Source organism: Cyanistes caeruleus, chromosome 25, assembly GCF_971803275.1.
Source record: "Cyanistes caeruleus chromosome 25, bCyaCae1.hap1.1, whole genome shotgun sequence".
Taxonomy (NCBI): Eukaryota; Metazoa; Chordata; class Aves; order Passeriformes; family Paridae; genus Cyanistes; species Cyanistes caeruleus.
In genome coordinates this window covers 2,341,573-2,364,558 of record NC_141725.1, presented here as the reverse complement: position 1 = coordinate 2,364,558, position 22,986 = coordinate 2,341,573, and the positions used below count along the sequence as shown (strand labels likewise).

The 22,986-nt window shown below is 55.4% G+C and overlaps 1 protein-coding gene across 1 annotated transcript; it reads left to right on the top strand.

The window, feature by feature from the left end:
- Window positions 1–18,452: 18,452 nt before the first annotated feature.
- JSRP1 (junctional sarcoplasmic reticulum protein 1) lies at window positions 18,453–22,985 on the top strand (the record flags this gene model as incomplete). The annotated part of the gene is made up of 7 exons (XM_086862325.1): window positions 18,453–18,629; window positions 20,541–20,593; window positions 21,445–21,620; window positions 22,188–22,340; window positions 22,423–22,485; window positions 22,623–22,759; window positions 22,881–22,985. Coding segments are annotated over exons 3-7 (555 nt in total), but the record flags the coding sequence as incomplete, so codon positions are not given.
- Between the last annotated feature and the right edge of the window lies 1 nt (window position 22,986).

Sequence of the window (22,986 nt, the reverse complement as noted above, 5' to 3'; positions counted from 1 at the left end):
TCCAAAGTCTTTTCTTTCATCCAAAATACTTACTAGTTCCAATGAGGCCTTTTTTCCATGACTTCTTTTTTTCCCTGACGTCCAGGTATTACAGCTCTGACGCATTGGGAGGAAACTGGGATTTGGGAAAACAAGCTGTCCTTCATTTTCCTTGGAAATCAGCTATTGTTGCAGCTCTCCCAGATCCCTGCTCATTAGAATGTTGTGAAAAGCTCCCGTTCCCAAGGCATTCCCAATCCTTGGATTGACTTTTCATCTGGGGAGGTTTCAAGAGCTCTTGGTGCAGCTTCATGGGGACATTGAGTATTCTCTACCTGCAAGGTTTGGCTCCCCAGTTTGGAGACCTGGATGAGGAATGTGTTTCCTGTTGGAGGGATAGGCCAGGGAGGGACCTTCTGATCCCAATCCTGCTGTCCACCCATGGTCCAAGGATTCATGGAGGCACCAAGCTTCCCCTTCAGCCCCCGGTGTGTCCCTTCCACAAGCTAGGAGCTCTCAGAATTACAAATCTCCTTGTTAATTCCAGTTATATTTATTTTAGCCATTTTTTTTCCCCAGTTGGTTTCATGCCAGCATTGTCTTTATGCTTAAATTGGCATCTTGGCTCTCTCTTGGTGTGTAGCAATCCAACCCCTTTGTTTTGGTAGGCAAAGCAAACTGAGACTTCTCTCTGTAAATCTTCCTTTCTCCTTTCTCTGCTTCTTGTCAAGGAAGCCTCTCAGCCATCCAGAATCATTCCCACACAAAAATCTCTCCACAACCACTTAAGTGCCATCAACTCTTAGGTAAAACCCAAGTGTTTATAAATTCATTTGCTGGATGTTGGAAAAGGAGCTAAAAAAGCACAAACACCCAAGCAGAACAAAGAGGGAAGAGTTTGGCACATCTACATGGCAGGGTTATGATTTGATAAGGATCACAGAATTATGGAATGCTTTGGGTTGGAGGGACCTCAAAGCCCATCCGGTGCCACCCCTGCCATGGCAGGGACACCTCCCACCATCCCAGGCTGCTCCAAGCCCCATCCAGCCTGGCCTTGGGCACTGCCAGGGATCCAGGGGCAGCCCCAGCTGCTCTGGGCACCCTGTGCCAGGGCCTGCCCACCCTCATAGGGAACAATTCCTGCCCAATATCCCATCCAAATGTTGCTGTTGGATCCTCACACTGGATCCTGTGATCCCTGTGGGTCTCTGCTTTGATGTTCTGCCTCCAGTGGTCTGGCAAAAGGATCCAAACCGGCCCTGGCTGAGCCTCTGGCTCAGGAGGATGGAGGTGGAAGGAGTTTGGCAAACTCCTCACTCTGTACCACAAAAATGTTGCTTAGAGATCTCCCAGCAGGAGTCTGGGTCTGTTTAGCTCCTGTGTGCTGATCTTTGATTAGGAACTAAGAATTGTTTTGCAGTTTTTTTGTGGGTGCTTGTCATATTTCTTCACAGCCAGAGCTAAGGGTCCTCCTGACAGGGCTCCCACAAGACGAGGGGTGGTGTCCCTTCAGCCCTAAGTGCTCCCAGGGGGGTTTAACAGGCACACCCCAGGGAACAGGAGCCAAAAGGGGCTCAGAAATGATGCTGTGACTTGATGTGCAAGAGCAGCAACGCTGCCAGACCAAACCATGCCTCCTGCTGTCCTGCAGGCCCCAGAGATGGACATTTCAAAATTCTTTTCATTTCAAAAGTCTGCAGATCTTATTTGGGGCAAGTCTGGGCTATAAAAGTTGATCTTTTCACAGGTTTGACACATGGGGAGGTAATTTCTGAGGGCTCAGACCTCATCCCCTTCCTCCTGAGGGGGCTGAGAGTGATGCTCAGAGCCAGGGATGAAATTCCTCCCTCTGAAGAGAGACTTTTGACGAGAGCTGGAGGGACAGGACACAGGGAATGGCTTCCACTGCCAGAGGGCAGGGCTGGATGGGATATTGGATGGGTGAGGGTGGGCAGGCTCTGGCACAGGGTGCCCAGAGCAGCTGGGGCTGCCACTGGATCCCTGGCAGTGCCCAAGGCCAGGCTGGACGGGTTTGGAGCAGCCTGGGATGGTGGAAGGTGTCCCTGCCATGGCAGGGGTGGGGCTGGATGGGCTTTAAGGGCCCTTCCAACTCAGACCATTCCAGGATTCTTTGAAAGGAGTTTGGATGGAAAGGGGATCAGGGACTGAGGGGAAAAGGGATCCTGGCAAGGCTTTGCTTAACTTGGAGTTCACCCCATTGTGCTTCAGGACTCAGGCCCCACTCACAGGCCCTGTCCCTGCCCCACCATTGTCCAGCCCACTTTGGGCTGTCGGTGGATGGTGCTGAGGATGCCCAGGGCTCCTTCCTCCCCTCTAAAGCCTCTCCCATGATCGTGGTGCCAGGATCCATCCTCATCATGAGCAGACCCTGTCCCCAGGGAGCTGGGATGGGGCAGGGATCTCCCGTGTGAGTGGAGGGGCTGGATCCCAGGTGAAACCGGGCACAAACAGAACGCTGCTGAAGCAAGCACTGCTGTGAAGTCACAGCGTCCTCCTTCCTCCCTCAGACTCTCTGCATGAAAAACGATGGTGTTCCTAAACCCCAAACCCCAAACCCCAAACCCACGGGTGTTTTCTCTCCGTGCCAAAGCCTCCCTCCCCTCTCCCTCCGCAGCCCTGGGCAGGGCAGAGGCCGTGCCCGGCCTGGGTTGACTCAGAGCCCTCTGCAGCCATCCCTGGCCAGGGAGCGGAGCTGGAGCATCCCCCGCTCCTCCCGTCCCCCGCACCTCGGCACCGGCGGCTGGAGCAAGACACGACCGGTCCCTGCATGTGCATCGCCTTTGTGTGCCGGGGATGAGCACCAACTGCTGCAGGGAAGCATTTTAACCAGAAAAACCATGCGGGGCTCGATTGTTCCCTGCATCCGTGGAAAATTACTCCTGTTCGCTCTCCCCTTTGCTCGAGCAGCTCCAAAACATGCGGGGAGGGGAGGGGGAGGAGGAGGAGGGAGGTGTCTGTGCCTTTGGGGTCGGAGCTGCTGCTTTTTTTCTGTCTCTGCCTCTAAATGATTTATTCTGCAAGGCTCCTGCCTTGGTGTCACTGGGGCAAGCACAGCAATCAGAAAGCGTTTTGGGGCCAGCCGCTTAAATGTCACTGGGAAAAGAATGGGAAGAAATGAATCCTCGCCATCCCAGCGATGCGGTTCCATCCCCCATCCCTCCCTCCCTCCCTCCCCTGCCCATCTGGCACAAGGAAGAGCAGATGGGAGAGGTGGCCGTGGCGGAGTGTGCTGGTCCCACTCCCGCGGGGGCTGAGCTCCATCCCTGGGCTGCTCTGGAGCATCGGGGACACTTCCCTGGGCAGGGGAGGGACAGGGATAGGGACAGGGACACAGGGATGGGGACAGGGACAGGAACAGACACAGGGACAGGGGCAGGGACAGGACAGGGACAGGGACAGGGACACACTCCTGTTCTCAGTCGCCATCCTGCAGGCTGTGGGTCCATCTCTCTCCCCATGACTCCCATCCTCCAAGGCTGCCAGGGCTGCCTCTTCCCCCGGGGTTTGCTTTGCTGGGCTGCTCCGTTTTTCATTCATTGCCTTTTTCAGACCCTGCTTTTTTAACCCGAATTTTTGGCTCGTTTGCTCGCCCACGTCCCCGATTCTTTTTCTTCTTCCTTTAACATTCCCTCCTCCCTCTGCTCCCAGTGCTGCCCAGCTTTTCTCTTAACCTCCTGCTCTCACTCTCGTATATTCTTGGTGGTCCTGCCAACAACCTTCTGGGATATAAGGAAAGGAAAATCTCAGGGCTACACAGCTGAGAAGCTTCCCTTAGGAGCTGAGGCTGGCTGGGATAACTTCTTAATTCCCTTTTCTTCAATTCTTTTTAAACCATGCCTTCCCTCACCACTGCATTCCCTGGTGCTGTGGGACACACCCCAGCCCCAACTGCACTGCAGGGATGAAGGTGGAAAAGCTCAGGGCAGAAACATTCCCAGGAGCTGGCTCTGTGCTGGGCCTGGTTTTGTCCCTAAAAACCAGGGAATATCAGAGACTGAAGTTTGACTGAGCAGTTGCTGCCATGGCCAGGCCAAGGGGGAAAGCAGAGGCTTGGCTGGAGTGTTGTGAAAGGGAAGAAGCTGAAAGAATGGAGTTACAGGCTGGGTAGATCAAGGATAGATCCTTGATAGACCCTGGGTTTTGGGAATGTGAAAGTGGATCAGGCACACTCATTCCTGGCTCCTGCAACACTTTCTGCACCTGAGGGACTTGGGTTGGGGTTTTTTTCATTGTATTTTTGCCTTTCTGATTTGTTTTCTTCTTTGAAATCCCTTTGGTGCCCCTGGTATTTCCAAAACTCGGTGAGAGCCTCTTCCCAAGGAGGTGGAACATGTCAGGTCCTGGGGAAGCTCCAGGGATGTGACAGGAGCCACCTGACTGCCATGGCAATTTCCTTCACTCAAATTCAGCTTTGTTGCAAAATTCTGACTCTGACAGCAACCAAAGGAAGGAGGAATTGTAGAACCATGGAATATCCTGTGCTGGGAGAGACCCACAAGGATCATCCAAGGAGCTGGAGGCATCTCCTTGTAAAATCAGGGAGCTGCTCCTGATGTTCCTCTGTATATGTTCACCTTTTTTTTTTCCAAAAAAAAAAGCTCAAAGAGCTTTCTCTGCAGTGCCCAGGCCTGGTCAGGCCAGCAGGGATTGGTGCTAAAAATGTTTTATTTCAAGTTCTTTAAAGCATTTGTGAAACTGCTGCTGAGCTGGAGGAGCTCTGCAGTGACCTCCTCTCCCTCCTGGCCTTTGAATTCCTCACTTCCCTCTTTTCCCTGTTAGTGGAGAGCTGCTCTATTTAGTGGCTGGTGAATTCCTCATCAAAGGCATCTCCCAGCAGCAGGTTTCTGTGGCTCTTGGAGTCCAAATTCCCTGCTTTGCTCTGGAATGATGGTGTGGAGAGCCAGCCTCAGCTGAGCCCTCTCCAAGCCAATCTCTATTCCCAGCAGTCTCTCCCTGCTCCCTTTCCCACAAACCCAGCAGCCTCTCCCTCCTCACTTCTGAAAATTCTTCCACTCAGGAATCAGGAACTGAGCTCATGGGACCAGTTAGTTCTGGGATTGAGGCAATCCCACAGCATTTTTTCCATGTGAATAACACTGAGAATCCCTTTCTGGGCACACGTTGCATCCCACCATGGGCACTATTACACCGAGAGGGATGAGCAGGGCAGGGAAACCTCAGCAAAACTGAAGATTCCCCTGGCAATGGGTGGGGTGGAACTGTGTAAATCCAGAGTCGTTCTGTCACTTCCACCAGAGTCAGAGCGGTGTCCGTGTCACCAACATCACAGCCTTGACACTTTTCCAGGTGGGATTCCAGCCTGAAGGACACAGGTCATTTAAGCAATAGGGAATTTCTTGGCATGACCTTCATGCCAAGAGGCAGAACTCAGGGTAGGAGCAAAAAGAGCAGCAGGAAGTTGGATCTAAGCTGGATTCTCCCATCCTGTGCCCAGGAGTTTTCTTGCTACACCTCCACCTTTGCCTCACTTAGTTTGTAAATCCCCCTCCCTTTGCACATCTTTGTATCCCATATGGGTGGAAGTTCCTCGACTTTCCCATTTATGCCATTTTCTGGCCTGTTTATGTCCCATAAATCAAGTCAGTGATGAGCTTGGCATGGGATCGGGAAGATTTTCACAGCGGGATCAGCTTCTCCCCTTTAATTAAACATTACAGGTTCCTCATTAATCCTCCCCCTGTGAAACTTTTATGGAAAGCCTTAACAGAGTAATTTATGAGGAATCTGTTTTGATGTGCAGATCTGGGCCCCAATTCTAACCTTGTACACAATTACAGAGTTCCTGTAAATCATCTGCATTTGCTGGATCTGCCCTGGAACTGGGAGTCAGGGGGTAAGGCTGGGCTGGGCAGAAGAGTGACCAACTTGCCCAGGTTGGGGCTCTGAAGTCGGAATTTGGCCTCTCAATTTGGGCTCCAGAGTCTGATTTCACAGATCTTCCCTCCAGGTGGGTTTTAAACCCTTTCCCAAAGTATGGAACACTTGGCTCCAGGTGCATCCCACAGCAATGAGATCCATGAGTCCCTTACAAGTCTGCAGGGGCTGAGCTCTGCTCTGGGACAGGGACAGGAGCCCAGGAAGGGCTGGAGCTGTGCCAGGGCTTGGGATGGATCTCAGGGCAAGGTTCTTCCCCCCGAGGCTGCTGGCACTGCCCAGGCTCCCCAGGGAATGGGCCCGGCCCCAAGGCTGCCAGAGCTCCAGGAGCGTTTGGACAGCGCTCTCAGGGATGCTCAGGGTGGGCTTGTTGGGGGGTCTGGGCAGGGCCAGGGGCTGCACTGATCATCCCTGAGGGATCCAGCTCAGGATATTCCAGGATTCTATGAAGAGACCTTTGGTAGATTCCAACCTGTGGCTTTCCAGTTATATCTGGACCCAAATTTCTGTGCTTTGTGGACTAGAGGGAAACTGCTCCTTCTCCAGAGCTCCCTGGGGTTGTTTTTGCTCTTCCAAGCCGACATTTCCCTCTCTTCAGCCTTTTCTCCTGGGGAAGTTTTGCCCTTTGCACCATTTGCTCCCACCCATCCATTTTTGTTATTTTTCTGTCCCTTTCTGAGGTGACTGAGAGCTGCTGGCAGAGACGTGGGGGTGCAGCAGATTCCTGCAAACACAGGATGATCTTTCCAAGCGTCATCCCTGCACCACAGCAATTCCCTGGCAAGGCTTTTTGCTGCCTTAAGCCCCAAGCTGACATTTGCACAGTGACATCCTCTGAGGCCTCTGAGCAGTTTTGGCTCCTTTACAGCCCAGTTTTGCAGAAAAGTTATTATTTTTTAAAGAACCAAAGTGGTTTTGGTTACAAATTGTGCTGTGACCTCACTCCTCCTTCTGTAGAAACACCAACCAGCAACAGGTAAACGGGAAGGAAGGATAAACATCCCTGGGAGGGATGATTTTGCCATAGCAGTGGAAGAGGGATATGCAGGGCCTGTGCCACACTGGCAGTGAGGCTGTCCCTGCACCCCCTTGTCCCACCCATGGACATGGGAATAGGGGACAAAAATGGGAAAGGAAATTCCTCCAGTTCCCTTGGGCACAGCAGAAGTTGTCCCATGTAATGGTGTTCTCAGCAACCCCAAATTTCACCTCCTGTCCTGCTGCTGCTTTGTCCCAGCCACAATGTCCAGGGACAATTCCCACATTGCTGGGGCAGGATGGTTCCAGGCAGCTCCCAACAGGCACAAGATGCCCTCTGAGGGCTGCCCAAAAGTTGTTTTTTGATAAAGCCCCAAAATGCTAACACATGTGTAAGGTCTGTTCTGCAGAGCCAGCCCGTGTCCAATCCCACCGTGGGTGTCAGATTCTTCCCAGCCCTTTTCCACATCAAGTTTTTTCTCCTGCTATTCCCATCTCTCTGCCTACTTCATCCTATTTATAGAGCGCCTTTCATTGGAGTCTCCAGGCTTTTAACCTTTATTCTTGGAATATTATTCATTTCTTGGACCTGCCATGGAGCAATTACTCAGCCAGGCTCCTCCCCAGCCTGAGTTTAAAAGGAATTCCCACGGGGCAGCTCAGGGCGTCGAGCTCCCCACGACCAAAATCCCGGCTCTTCCCTGTGCCTGTCCCGGCGTGTCCCGGGTTCCCAGCCTGGCTCTGCTGCTCATTCACCTGCAGAGAGGCTTTGATGCTTCTCTGGTGAGATCATTCACCTCCCAGTGCAAGAGCCAAGCACTCCCAGTGGGATTCTGGCATCGCTTTCTCCAGGTTTCTTCCTCATTCCCCAGGTTTCTTCCTCATTCTCTCCTCATCACCTGCTGGGCCACCACAGTGTCTGTCTGGGAGTGTTCCAAAAAACATGTGGATGTGGCACTTGGGCACGTGGCTCAGTGCTGGCCATGAGTTGATGGTTGGACTTGATCTTAAAAATCTTTTTCCACCTTAATGATTCCATGGTTCTCTGGTCCTGATGTTCCTCTGTATTTGTTCACCATTTTTTCCCAAAACCATGAGCTCTGAGCTTTCTCTGCAGTGCCCAGGCCTGGTCAGGCCAGCAGGGAGTGGTGTTGAAAATGTTTTATTTCAAGTTTTTTAAAGCATTTGTGAAACTGATGCTGAGCTGGAGGAGCTCTGCAGTGACCTGTAGGAAATCCTGTAGGACTCTGTGACTCTGTAGGACAGAAGATCCCAGAAATCTGCAGACCAGATCCCAGCAATTTGGGGGGGGGTGGTTTGTCCCCCAGCTGGATTTGGATATTGTCCCAGCCATCTGGCCATGGATTCTGTGAGTATGAAAAGGGGAAATTTTCCCTTCCCCTCCAGAATTCCTACAGCACCTTCCTGGCACTGTGGAAATAACCAGCAGGATGTTGGAGATGGATGTCCCAACACCACAAGGATGGATGGAGAGGTCTCATGTCCCACTTCTCTGCAGGGCAGAGGTGGGTGGAGGGGAGGTGACTTCTCCTCACTTTTGCTGTTGAAATTCTCCGATATCTAGAGCAGGAAACCACCTGCAGCACTGCAGGGACCCGAGGCTGGCATGGGGACTGTGACCTGCAGGACCTGGCTCTTCCCTGAGCCTGGCAGATGTGGTGTTTGGATTTTGGAGATGCTGATGCCTGAGACTCCTGCAGCATTCCCTATGGAAAAACCTCCTTGTGGGTTTCAGTGTCTCATTTGGAGCCTGGCTTGGGACTTAAGGAGGGAATTCTTTCAGGTTGTGGGGGATATTTCAGTGAAAAAGTCAAAGAAAACAGCAAATGGACACAGCTGGTTTTGGTTTGGTCTCCCATCAGCTGAGGCAAGCTGGGCTCAGGTGGGGAGAGGAGGAAGGAATGGGGGAAGTGGTGCTTAAACACTGGTCTTGGAGCTGTGCTGGAAACTTCTCATCCCTTAATGTCCCTGAAAGAGCCTCACTGGAGCCTAGAGGCACCACTCGAGGGCAGCTGAGCCAAAGTGGGGCTGGGACAGGACACAGAGATCCTGCCAAGCCCCTTCCAACTGCTCTGCCTCCATTTCCTTCTCAGGATGGAGCCCACAGCTGGATCCAGGTCCTTCCTCCTCTCGTTGGGATCTACAGAGTCATGGAATCTTCACTGGTCACTTGAGGAGTCCCAAGACAAGAGATCACTGAAACCAAAATGGTTTGGGTGGAAAGGGAATTAAATCCTTAATCCTTAAACCTTAAATCCCACCTCATTCCACCCCTGCCATGGCAGGGACACCTCCCACCATCCCAGGCTGCTCCAAGCCCCGTCCAGCCTGGCCTTGGACACTGCCAGGGATCCAGGGGCAGCCCCAGCTGCTCTGGGCACCCTGTGCCAGGGCCTGCCCACCCTCCCAGCCAACAATTCCTTCCCAATATCCCATCCAGCCCTGCCCTCTGGCACTGGAAGCCATTCCCTGTGTCCTGTCCCTCCAGGCCTTGTCCCCAGTCCCTCTCCAGCTCTCCTGGAGCCCCTTTAGGCCTGTGAGCACCCCCAGCTCTCCCACCCCAGTCTCCCAGGGATGTGAGGATACTCTCAGGGACAGATCCTGGCTGGCAGGGACACTGGGCACCTTCCTGCTGGGAGAAGCCTGGGCAGCAGCTCCTCTCCTGCTCCTCTGCTCACTCCTACACCCGTGTTGCCACATTTTAATAATTCCATCATCACTTTCAGGATTGTTACCAGCAGAGCCTGCAGGCTCCTGCCTCAGCTCCTGGGCACGGTGCCCTTCCCCTGCATGTCTCTGCACCTTCCTGCCCCATCCCAGGGCACATTTCATTCCTTTGTGCCTTTTTGCCAACAAATACCAGACTGGTGTCGTATCTGATCATGGGAACCACTTCAGTCTGTGTTGAACTCTGTGATCCAAGGTGTGATCACAGCCCTGCCCAAAGTACAGCACAGGCAGCTGAAAGCGGAGTGGGAATGAGGGTGTTTGGGCAGGAGGGAGAAGAGAAGGGTAGGTCCTCACATCACCATGTGCTGTTGGTGAGAACACAGCCTAAAAACCAGGGCACTGCTCCAGGCTGGATGATTCCTGAGCTCTGGAGCCACCTGGGTGGAGGTGCTTGTCCAATATCACCTTTCCCCAGCCAGGTGGGCAGAGCCACTCGAGGTTCATTCCTGAATCCTCTTCTCTGCCAGTCAGTGAAAGATTCCACACGATTTCGTATTAATCACAACAAGTTGGTGGATGCTGCCTGGCTTTTGTAGGACATTTGCTTTCTCCTGGTGCTGGCAGGGGGCTGAGGAGGAGGAACAGTCATAAAGCTGGGCCTTTTTGTGAGCTCTGTGATTTCCTTCTAAATCTCCTGTAACCCCATGGACAGTGGGGGCTGTTCAGCCTGGAGAAGAGAAGGCTCCAGGGAGAGCTCAGAGCCCCTTGCAGGGCCTAAAGGGGCTCCAGGAGAGCTGGAGAGGGACTGGGGACAAGGCCTGCAGGGACAGGACACAGGGAATGGCTTCCAGTGCCAGAGGGCAGGGCTGGATGGGATATTGGGAAGGAATTGTTGGCTGGGAGGGTGGGCAGGCCCTGGTACAGGGTGCCCAGAGCAGCTGGGGCTGCCCCTGGATCCCTGGCAGTGCCCAAGGCCAGGCTGGACGGGACTTGGAGCAGCCTGGGATGGTGGAAGGTGTCCCTGAGTGTGGCAGGGGTGAAATGGGATGAGCTTTAAGGTACTTTCCAACCCAAACTCTGATTCCCTGACTCCGTGGAGCTGCCCTGGGGGTATCCAGCACCAATCCAGCATCCGGAGCGCGGCGTTTGGGATTGAGCACAGCCCTGGCAGCTGTGGGTGCTAAGGGTGACCCCTGACATCAGCCACAGCCACATCCCTGCCCTCAGTGCCACACAGATGGGCCCTGCTGAGCTGTCCCAAGGGCTTTGTGTTTGTGCTCCAAGCCAGAGGAGACATTTCATTGCTTGGCTGCTGTTCCAGCCCAAACCACACTGGCTCTGGTGTGGTGGAGCTGGGTCTTGGCTTCCAGGACCAGGCTGATGGATCCAGGATCCAGGGTTATAGCAAGGAGGGCTGAACCTCTCTTCATCTCTTCCCTTCCAGTCACACCCTGGCTTTCCTGCTGGTTGGGGATGCCCTGGGGAGGCTCAAGCTTTATTCTGAACACAAACCTTGTTGTTTGAGCAGGACATGTCTTAGGAACAGATGTCCAGCAAGAACATGTTGGGAGGGACTGGAAAACATTAAAAATCCTGAGCTTTGACATCTCCTTGTTACACTGGAATTGCCAGCACTGGACAAAGCCTGGTCTGCAGTGTGGGTCAAGGGTGGTGAGAGAAAATGAGAGAAAATTAATTCATTAAGAATGTGGCTTTGGAAAGGGAGTTTTCTGCTGTTTAAAGTCCTTGCTGGTTTGGTTCTTGCTTGTTCCTATTACATAATACATTGCATTTGGCATTGCTGTGTGAAAGTAGGAAGAGGGAAAGCTGGAGCAGAAGGGGCTTCACTCAAAAACCTCCTTGCCAGGTCCCAGCCCTTTCTCTCCCACTATAACTCAGAGAAATTTGGATACCAACTACAATTTTGGAGAAGTGAAGTCATCATCAAAGTTTCCAGATCTCAGAGAGATGACAAAATCCCTCCATGAGGACCCCAGCAAGTGCCTTGGAGGGACAAAGAGCACCAGGGCACATTCCTGGTCTTGGCAAGGGGATAAGGAAGGAACCCAAATGTCTCCAGCCTTCCTAGACTGTCCCAAAGGAACTGAGAAACCCATGGTGTGAGGCAGGGAGGGGAGAGCAGATGGACCTGGCAGGGTGAAACCTCTGCCCTTGGTTTCTGGAGTCTGCTAAATTTTAATTTGGGAGTTTCTGTTTCTGATAACAGAGAGAGAAAAGGGGAACAGGGTGGGAGGCAAGGAGAAACTGGGAAAGCCCAGCCGAGGTCTGGGGGTGGGTAGGAAGTTCCTGCTATTTCTGCTGTCCCTGCAGCACTTTCTGCTGTAATTTGTGGTGGATTTTGTACTTTTATGACCCTTTTAAGACCTGAAGCCTGTCTGGAACATCTCCTCCCTCCCCATGTCCCACAGCCCAGCAGCTCCCAGCACAGCTGCCAAGTCTGGGAGCATTCCCATGGCACAGGGATGTTTCTCTGGACATGGATTGCTTCAGAACTGGCTGCTCAGTCCTGTGGGGCCAACCTGGAGCCCTGGGAAAGGTGTTAAATCCACCAGGACCTGCTCTCCAGTGGGTGCCATCATCCCAAAGAGGCTGGTGGCTCAGTGGGAGGAGCTGAGGAACAGATCCTTATTCCCACAGGAGGCAGAGCCCTCTCATTCCCAGTGTCCTGAGTTGTTTGCAGGTGCCTGTTTGGAGCAGAGGGAAGTGGCTCCTTTGCTGGGAATGATTTGGGAAGGGAGGAACAGCTTGGGATCTGCAGCCCTCAGTGCCAGAACCTCTCGGGGTAAATGCACCAATGCTCCATCCATCAGGAAAGCCAAAAAAGGAGAGGATTTGTGATCATTGGGATGTTAAATATTCCCAGGCTGTTCCACCCAAAGCTTCACTTCCCCTAAGTCTCCCTTTGCCTCAGTTTCCCGTGGCATGGCCACAGCCCCCAGCCCTTGATGGGACAAATATCGTGGCCACTTTCCCGATCCCAAATGGCACTTCCAACGATAATTCCTTTGAAATGCCAAGTTCAAGTGAAGTCACGTCCTCCTGTTCTCCTGGGAGTGACAAACAGCTTTAAATCTTTAAAGAGAACAGTGATCAGCCTTGAGTGGTGCTGAGCTGTGAGAAAAGGGATCATGGAACAATTACGGAAAGGAGCCGAGACTAAAAGTAGGATTTAACAGGATCTGGATCTTCTGTCCCCGCTGACCTGAATGAGCTCCTTCTGCCAGGGAAAAGGAGCAAAACCTCTGAGATTTGTGAACTGGAGTTTTTAGGGCACACGTGGATTCGAGGTTGGGCAGAGTGGCTTTAATGTGGAGCTGCTCCAGATAGCTGTGGCTCATTCCTGGGGGTGATGGGATGAGCCATGGAAGGCTCTCCACTGTCACTGTGGGTCTTCCTCACCCCTGTGTGGTCCCAGTGACACCCACAAATTGCAGGAGATCCTGGGCCATCCCTGATGCTCAGGCTCAGACACAGATGTCACAGCAGGATGTCCCTCTCTGATCCCTCTCTGATCCCTCTCTGATTTCCTCTCTGAAATGAGCCCTGCCAAGCTCATTTCATCCAACAGCACATCCACAGCTCCTGACTGGTGACAAAGGTGTTCCATGTGTGTTTTGTGTCCCTGCCAGCCTGATCTTGTCACCATGCTGGGTGGCCTGAGCTCCAGCCAGTCCTGGGACTGAGGTCTGTAACTGGAGCACAGTGACCCACAGGGACCAGGACCAGGGAGCAGGACCTTGTCTGTCCTTATCCTGCTCAGCACTCCCAAATCCTGTCCCCTGCAGGATTCCTCCATCACTGGGAGTGTTTGGAGATAGCCCTGACCCCAAAGGTGACCAGGACACCTGGGGTCAGGGGTTGGTGTGTGTCCAGCACCACCTCACCAAGGATGGGGATGGATGGATGGATGGATGGATGATGGATGGATGATGGATGGATGGATGGATGATGGATGGATGGATGGATGGATGGATGGATGGATGGATGGATGGATGATGGATGGATGATGGATGGATGATGGATGGATGATGGATGGATGATGGATGGATGGATGGATGGATGGATGGATGGATGGATGATGGATGGATGGATGATGGATGGATGATGGATGGATGGATGGATGGATGGATGATGGATGGATGGATGGATGGATGATGGATGGATGATGGATGATGGATGGATGGATGGATGGATGGATGGATGGATGGATGGATGGATGGATGGATCCAACTCAGGGCTGGGAAGCCAGAAGGGACATGGGAGAGTTTTTCTAAGGGATGTGATCCCCTTTTCCATGCTCAGCTGGAGGAATGTGTTAAGCTGCCGCATCTGCTCCCAAAACCCTTTGGTGGGGTGTCCTCCGTCCCTGGGCCCCTTCCCTTTAAACAAAGAGCCATCATTTTTCTGGTTTGCATTCCCTCCAGGCTGAAAGGGTAAGAGGAGGAAGATCCTCCAAGATCCCAGAATCCCAGACTCATTTAGGCTGGAAAAGACCTCTGAGACCATTGAGTCCAACCTGTGCCTGATCCCCACCTTGTCACCAGCCCAGAGCACTGAGTGCCACCTCCAGCTTGGGCAGCCCCTTCCAACTCCTGACCACCCTTTCCATGAGGAAATTCCTCCTGATGTCCAACCTGAACCTCCGCTGGAGCAGTTTGAGGCCATTTCCTCTTGTCCCATGGATGCTCCGAGCTGTGGTTCAATAAACCAAGGTGGTACCAGCCCAGAGAGCTGCCATGTTCCCTCACCAGTTCCACACCATCTCAAACCCAGGACAGGAGACAGAAGATCCCCTTGGCTGTGTTTTCCAGCTTAACCAAATCCCTGAAGCTACGAGGAAGGGCCAGGTTTGAGTTCTTGATCAGAACTGGCATCAGAAGCTCTGCAGCCCCATGATCTGCAGCCAGCCCTCCTGAGCATGTGGAGCCCATCCAGTATCAGCTGTGGGAATCAGCTCATGCAGAGGATGCTCCATCTCCTGCTGGCTCCCCCCAGCTCTGCTGCAACACCTGGGGATGTGGAGCCACAGGAACATCCAACATCCAAACCGCTCCAGGCCTTCCATTATCCACACCTCCGCAAGGAGATCGCTCCACTCAGCAGGTCTGAAATCTCCATGCTGACAGATGGGATCTGACAGAAGCAGCACAGCTGGCAGAAAGGAGACATCCCTTCCCTTCCTGAAACCTCCCAAATGCTCCTCAATAACCCCAGTGCTCGGAAAGCTCTGTGGTTCCTGCAGGAATCATCTCCTGGTGGATGTTTGGTTCCTCAGGGGAAGGAGGCAGCAGCTGTGCGTCAGCACAGCCATTGCACACCCCCCCCAGGCTGGGAAGAGCTGATGGATCCAGCTGAAAGAGGAGTTTTGGGTCAGTGGAATATTGCTGTCAGCACTGGGCCGTGGCCAGGTTGCCATGGGGACATCTGTGATTTTGGGGTTTGGCTTGTGCAGGGATGCAAGGTGCTCTTTCACCCCATTTCCCTGAGAATTTTGGTGTTTCTGTGATCTTCTCTTCCACCAGCCCCGCTCTGAACACATCCCCAACCACATCTGAGGGAAGTGTGGAGGGCTGGGAGACTCCAAGCTCCTCCAACAAGCCCAAGCAGCACCTGGGTGAGCTCCACGTGCATCTCCAGCAGGTCTTTGGTGCCCTGTGCAGCCTCAGACCAGTGGACCCCAAGGGACAGTGCCAGCATGGGGGTGGCACAGCTGGAGCTGGGCATTGCCTGCAGAGCTGTGCTGTGCCCAGGGCACTTGGCTTGGCAGACAACATCCAAATTCCCATCTCTAAAATCAGGCCAAGAGCCCAACCCTGCCCAGGTTGGAGGGTAAAGGCTCCAAAGGCTGGGAAGTGTTTTGGAGTCCCAAGCCTTGGGAACATGGTCAGGCAGGTTCTGATGGAGCCAGGGATGAAATCCAAGGGGAAAACTTGCAGCCAGCCTGGTGAGCAGTGGCAAAGCCACCTGAGCTGCCAGCTCGAGCATCTGCCACCCCTCATACCTGTGGCAGGAGGAGACAGAGTCAGGCAGGGGCTGGGAGCTCTAGGGAGAGAGGGAATTGTGCAGAGGGAAGGAATATTCATCCCCAGAACCAGCCTGTGCCAAAAATACCCAGTGACTAATTTTATGCCTTTCTGATTGCCTTTTAACTGCGAGTTATTAAAAACGGGGAGAAGGGAGATGATGTCCTGGTGGGAGGATAAGTGAGCGTTGCCATGGCAGTGAGGGGATGCTGCAGCACAGCCCGGACCACAATTGGTGAGGACAGAGGCTGGTGGACAGCCCGGGAAGCCAGGGAAGAGGGGCTGTGTCATCCAGCCGAATCCAAAGGCACTATTTGGCCTGGACGCTGCTCCACTGCCCTCCCCTGCTCTCCCACCTGGCTCTCTCCTCCTGCTCTCCCAGCCGGATCAGATTTCCCTGTCCCTGAGCTCACCCCTTCCCAGAGACACTTTTATCAGGCTCAGGGCAAGGAAGAAGCCGGGATTTGGGGGGGGTTCAAGAGATTAGGAAAGAATTTGCCTCTGGGAATCTCTTTCCTCCATCTGCCCGGGATAAATTGTGTGACGGCGGTGGAGGCTTTGCAGCTCCACGGGACCTGCTCAGAGCTGAACGTGTGGAGGCAAAAACGCTGCCGGTCCCTCCCTGCTGCGGGAACGGGGTGTTGAAAGGTCCTGGGAAGGGTGAGGAGAGCTCTCTCTCCTGTGGTTCCATGTAAGGATGAAGTGGGAGGGTGTTTTGCCGGAGCTCTGCGAGTGCAGACGGTGCCTGTTCAGCCCCTGGCATCTTTCCTGGAAGGACCAGCTCACCCAGGGAGGCAGGAGCAAGGAACAAACCTGGGCCAGCGTGGGAAACGTGATTAACTGGGAGGAAAAGAAATTTTATTTGGCCTGTTTATGATTTTCTTCTTTCATCATCTCCCTATAAAGCAAATGCCGCGCCAGTGAACTGCCCTGACCCTGCTGGAGTGGGGATACAACCAGGAAAACTCTCCTGAGAGTCTGCTCACCGCTCTGGCCCACGTGGGGGCTGTGTGCACCCCATCCCCGCTCCATCCCTCCAGCTCCCACAGCACATTGTTCATCCCTCACTGTGCTCAGTCCTGCCCCTGCCAGAGAGGGCAAATCCCTGCCCTGGAGAGCAGAGGCTGCTCCTGAGCTCGTGTGCTCAGAGCTCCTAAAGCAGGGCCTGGATCCAGCCTCACCGGGTGTCCTGGGAAAGGCAGTGCCTGGTTTATTCCTCCCTTAGATCTTGCTGAAGAGAAATGTCAATACTGCAGGTGTGAAATGTTACAATTTCAGGGATTTGGAGGCTTTAGAGCCTGAAACCTCACTACAAGAGCAATGTCTTCAAAGTGGGATGTGCCAGACTGGTCCCAGTCACTGCTGCACCACATCCCTGGCACAGAGCTTCTGCCTGAGGCTGTTCCTGCCCGTGCTGAGCTGGGGGCTCGGGATAACCCCACAGGCAGGGCCAGAACCCGAGGGTCTTTTATTGATCCTTTGATGGGATTCTTCATCTCCTCCCTGTATCCTGGGAGTGGGTGGCATGGGACATCCCCTCTCTCACCTGCCCAGGAGGTGCCAGTGGCTGTGACAGGGCTCCTGGGGACAGGAACGGGGACATCAGAGGGGTGGGAAGGTAGTGGACCAAACACTGCAAAATGGGATTTTCACTGGGGTTGTCTGAGCACTGCTGCCCCCAGGGGGATGTCTTGTCCTCTCTCCTTATCTGTGCCTGGCAGGTTTCTTCTCCATCCCTGCACCCCCAGCACCTCCATCCATCCATCATCCATCCGTCCATCCATCCATCCATCATCCATCCATCCATCCATCCATCCATCCATCATCCATCCATCCATCCATCATCCATCCATCATCCATCCATCCATCCATCCATCCATCCATCCATCCATCATCCATCCATCATCCATCCATCCATCCATCCATCATCCATCCATTCATCATCCATCCATCATCCATCCATCCATCCATCCACCCATCATCCATCCATCATCCATCCATCATCCATCCATCCATCCATCCATCCATCCATCCATCATCCATCCATCCATCATCCATCCATCCATCATCCATCATCCATCCATCCATCCATCATCCATCCATCATCCATCCATCATCCATCCATCCATCATCCATCCATCATCCATCCATCCATCCATCCATCCATCCATCCATCCATCCATCATCCATCCATCCATCCATCATCCATCCATCATCCATCCATCCATCCATCCATCCATCCATCCATCCATGCATCCATCCATCCATCCATCATCCATCCATCCATCCATCCATCCATCATCCATCCATCCATCCATCATCCATCCATCATCCATCCATCCATCCATCCATCATCCATCCATCCATCATCCATCCATCCATCCATCCATCCATCCATCCATCCATCTATCCGTCCATCCATCTCTCCCACAGCAGGCTCAGATACCCGGGGCTGGTGGCCTTGTTCCCTCCCCGTGCTCTCCAGGAGTGTCACAGAGGGACAAACCCCCTTGCAGGTGCCCCTGAGAGCCTCACTCCGTGCCCGGGGCAGTCCCTACGCTCGGGGCCGGGGCTGAGCTGCCTTTTGTGGCGCTCGGGCCCCGGTGATTGGGCGCTATTTTGCTCCGGCTCCCTCCGGCAGCTGTTGCTGTTCTTTACCCGGGACAGCCGGGGCCGCCCGGGGGCTGCAGCCGAGGAGGAGGCGGCGGCCGACCCCAGGTACGGATTTCTGTGGCTTTTGAGCCCTGATGTGGGGCAGCCCCTGGGCAGCCCCTGGCCACAGCCCGGCTCCCTCCGGCCGCGGGGGACCGGGAGCCACGGGGCTCATCCCCGGGCGAGGGTGGCAGGGAGAGCGGGCAGGCGAGGGGACTATTTTTGGAAGTTTCTTTGATGTGAGTCAGCGGTGAAGGCGACCTCGGAGCCCGTGCAGGAGGAGTCCCAGTGGCAGCAGAGCGGAGCTGATTATTTGTTAAGTGCCTGCGATTTTGAGCCTTTACGGGCGGATCTGGCGTGCGGGGAGTGAGTCCCGGGGAGCGGCATGGGCAGGAGGGATGGATGGGAGCGCTCCTGGGCAGGGCCGGTGCGAGCCAAGGCTGCAGCTGGACTTGGGGGCTGCGGGTGACCGGCCCTGCCATGGGCAAAGTGTCCCTGGCACTGGTGGCCACCCCTGCCCTGCCTGGACACCCTGTGCTCCTGCAGGTGACACGGCCCATCCCAGGTAGGGACAAGGATCCTGTGCGGGCTGGAGAGCCCTGGAGTGCATCCACCTCCTGCCAGGGCACAGAGTCCCATCTCCTGCCCAGGGGGGACAGACCTGGACGTAGATCTGCTCAGCTCTGGGACCCAGTTAATGTCTTTGGGGCAGGGAAGGACACCTGCCTGCCACCAGGTCTGGAGGCTGTTTAGGCTCCTCCATCAGGGTGAGGTGTGGAGATGTGGAAAGAGCCTGGAACTCTGTGACAGGGCACTGGGCTCAGCTGGGGCCTGGGGAGCCCAGCAGGGGTGTGCTGTGGGCACAGTGTGTGATCCCTCTCAGTTCAGTGAGGGTCCCTCGAGGTCACACAGTCTGTGTGTGGCATTGGAGAAAGATTTGGGATGCCCTGAGGCCACCAAAGGGCTGTCCAGGTGGGCAGGGAGAGCTCAGAGGTGGGCAAGGAAGGACAGAAGAGGTTCCTTGTCCTCACCATGAGCCGTGGCCACCGGTGAGGTGTGTGAGACTCTGCAGGACACAGCTCAGGCTGGCAGAGATGGTTCTTTGTGGTGGTGTCACTTCAGAGGGTGACCTCGGGCATTGAGGGACACCTGTATGACACCAGCTCTATGGGAATGTGGATTCTGGCCAGGGAGAAGAGGAGCAGAGGCTCAGGCCCTCCTTTACCTTCCTGGTGCTTGTCTGTGCCCAAAACCAGGGTGAATGATTGAGAAGCTTAAAAACACAGCAAGCATGTGAGGAGAAAACACTTTGAGAAGTTCTCCAGCTTTGTGCTTTCCCTGAGTCTGGAAACCTCCCCAGCCACCAGGAGAGTCCTGGGACAGCTCCAACCCTTCCCAGCAGAGAAAGGACCAGTTTACATCACTTAAACAAACCACAGACTCATTTTATTTCCTCTTGAAAGCAAACCTTTCAGATTATGACCAAAAGGTTTCTTCTTATTTATCTGTTCTGCTTCCAAGATTGAGTCGTAGGTTTCATCCTGGGAACTGGGATCTTTTCTCAATGTTCCACAGGGGGGAAATAAACTAAATCCAGCTCAAAGGGGGCAAAAATTTTTCTTCTGGGGAGGAAAATCTGAGGCACTGGACTTGGAGATGACAAGAGGGCTCAGGCCGGTGGTGCTGGGACCTTGTGGTGCCTTCCCAACCCTGCAGCTCTCCCAGGGCAGAGAAAGCCCCAGGACCCCGAGGAGCCCAATCCCCCTCCCCAGCCCTTCCTCATGTCAGAGCCCTGGGGACTCTCAGTTTGCTCTCCCACTCCCCAGCTGGGAAAAGCCCTGAGAGGCCTCCCTGAGCCCTTGAGTTCCTTTTTGAGGTCTGGTTGCTCCATGGACTGAGACTTCCCCTGCTGTCCAGCTCTGGCCTTCCAGTGTCCAGCTTTGTGTTTTTGTGGTGTCTGAGCCCAGACTGGGCTGTTGGTCCCCCTGTGTGCCTTGGCAGGGAGGTCACTGTCCCTTTGACTGCCACTCCCCTGGGATGTGCAGGTTGGTGACATTTTGGGGCTCAGAGCCCCAGAGCTGCCCAGAGCTGCCTTTGCACCCCCTCAGTGCCAGGGGGGCTTTTTACCTGACTTGGGACACCTCTGTCCTTCCTTGGCAACACCAAAGATGCAATCACAGCCAGGTGTCCCCTCTCTGCAGGCTGGGGGTGTCACCAGGGGGTCCCCACCCCCCAAATTTGTCACCTAAGGAGCTGTGCTGTGCTTGTCTTCAACAGATGCCAACGCTCCAGTGAGCAGAGACAGCCACGGGAAGAGCACTGGAACACATGTGAGTGGCCAGGGTCAGGGTGGGGCTGCTGGGGAGCATCCCTGTGCCAGGGCAGGGGGTGCCAGGGATGGATCCCTGTGCCAGGGCAGGGGGTGCCAGGGATGGATCCCTGGTCAGGGTCAGGGGGTGCCAGGGATGGATCCCTGTGCCAGGGCAGGGGGTGCCAGGGATGGATCCCTGTGCCAGGGCAGGGGGTACCAGGGATGGATCCCTGTGCCAGGATAGGACAGGGTGTGCCAGGGATGGATCCCTGTGCCAGGGCAGGGGGTGCCAGGGATGGATCCTTGTGCCAGGGCAGGGGGTGCCAGGGATGGATCCCTGGTCAGGGCAGGGTGTGCCAGGGATGGATCCCTGGTCAGGGTCAGGCTCAGGGGGCTGAGCTGGGGCTGTCTCGCAGTGACATTCCGGCCGGCAGTGCTGCAGCACGTCCATCCCGGGGCAGCCCAAGGTCCCCCAGCTGTCGCTGTCACTGTCACTGATCCGTGCCGGTGGGCAGCTCTCCCTGGTGCCTCTGACCAACACCAAACCCGGCTGAGCCCCGAGCCCGGACACACGGACCCGGCCCTCAGTGGATGCTGCAGCCCCAGCCCAGCCCCGAGGGGGCTCCGGGGGGATCCCAAGCACAGCCTGGGGGTCTCCAGCCCACCCGTGTGTGCCGGGGGCAACTCGTGGTTAAATCCAGCTTAAATAACGTAAAATACACCCCTGTTTAAGGCTGTTGAGGTGAACGCACGGCCCAGGTGCTGCAGGAGCCGGGTCGGTGCCTCTCGCTGGGGCAGCACCGGCTCAGCCCCGGGGACCCCAGAGCAGCGTGTCCCTGTCCCCCGGCCAGCCCTGTGCCCTCCCAGCAGGGAATAGAGGAGGAGAGTCCCTGGCGCGGTGTCTCCGAGCAGGACCCGGGCCAGCCCGAGGCAGAGACAGGAGCCGGACATGCCAGAGCCAGCCCCGCCCGGCGGGGACAGGAGAGCGGCGGAGAAGAAGCGGGTGGAGAAGGTGGGAGCCAAGGGCAGCGCTGCAGGGCCGCCAGGTGGGTGTGTGGGAAAGCCCTTCCCTGCCCCAGAACGGCCACCCTGGCCCCAGGGGATCACAGAGGCACAGTCCCGTGTCCCCGGCCAGCCTGGGTCACTGCCTGGCCATGGAGCAGTGACAGGAGGAGCTGTGCTCTCCGCAGTCCCCGGGGACATCAGTGACACGGGGAAGGAGATGGTGCTCCTCAGCCTCCTGCCAGATTCCCCACTTCCTCCTCCTCCTCCTCCTTCTCTCCACCCTGCCCAGATTTGCTGCTGGAGGAGGAGCGCGGGCAGAGCTTTTCCCAGCTGGATCCCCAGGATACTCCAATGGCACCATGGCCCAAACCCCTGGGTGCCAGCCCGCGGGACACTCCTGTCCCCACTCCTGCAGTGCAAACACGTGGCAGGAGCAGCTCCTGTCCCTGTCCCTGTCCCTGTCCCTGTCCCTGTCCCTGTCCCTGTCCCTGTCCCTGTCCCTGAGTGGGCTGTGCAGGAGGATGTTAAGAGCTCTTCCCACCCTCCAGCTCAGAGCCCTTTGCCCCTCCCCAGTTCCCTCCAGTAACATTTTTCCGTGGGGGCTCCAGTCCCCAGGAGCCTTCCCGTGCAGAGCAAGGTGGAGCCGCCCAGCCTGGACCCTGCGGAGGAGCCGCTGCTCTGGGAAGGGCTCACCCTCAACAAGTGCATCCTGGTGGCCTCCGTCGTCGCCTTGCTCAGCGTCACCTTCCAGGTGCTCCAAGGTGAGTGGGAGCCGGACGGGGCGGGAAGGGGTGGCCAGACCGTGCTGCCACCTCCTGGCTCCTGTCCCCTGGTCTCTTCCAGCGCCGTGCTCCAAGGAGGGGCTCGCCCGCGGCCGGCAGGAGCCTCCGCCCGCTCCCGTTCCCGGTGGGTCCCTCCCCGCTCCCCCGGACCCAGCCTGAGACAGGGCCACGTCTCAGGCCCTGGGAGCCCCTGTCTGGGGCATCCCACCCAAACATCTCATCATCCTCAGCTGACTGTGGCCTGTCCCTCTCCCCTCCCAGAGGTCGTGAGCCCCAAGGCGGAGGAGATCCCGGAGGTGGTGACTGCCCAGCCTGCGCCGCCACCGGACAGCGGCGCGGTGGAGGATGATGATGATGACGGTGACGATTACGATGACAGCGAAGCTGACAGCAACCTGGTACGGGTCAGGGTGGCACCTCCCGGGGCAGGGAGCATCTCGTCCCCCGGGGGAAGGGGTGGAGAGGGGTCCCGGTCACCTGGGCTGCATCAACAGTTCCTGGTCCCCTCTGTCCCCACAGGCAGAACCCTGGATCTTCAAGAAGTGGTTTGGCCGCACAACACCAGAGGATGAGGAAAAGGATGGGGACAAGGGTGAGGACAAGGATGAGGATGAAGACAAGGATG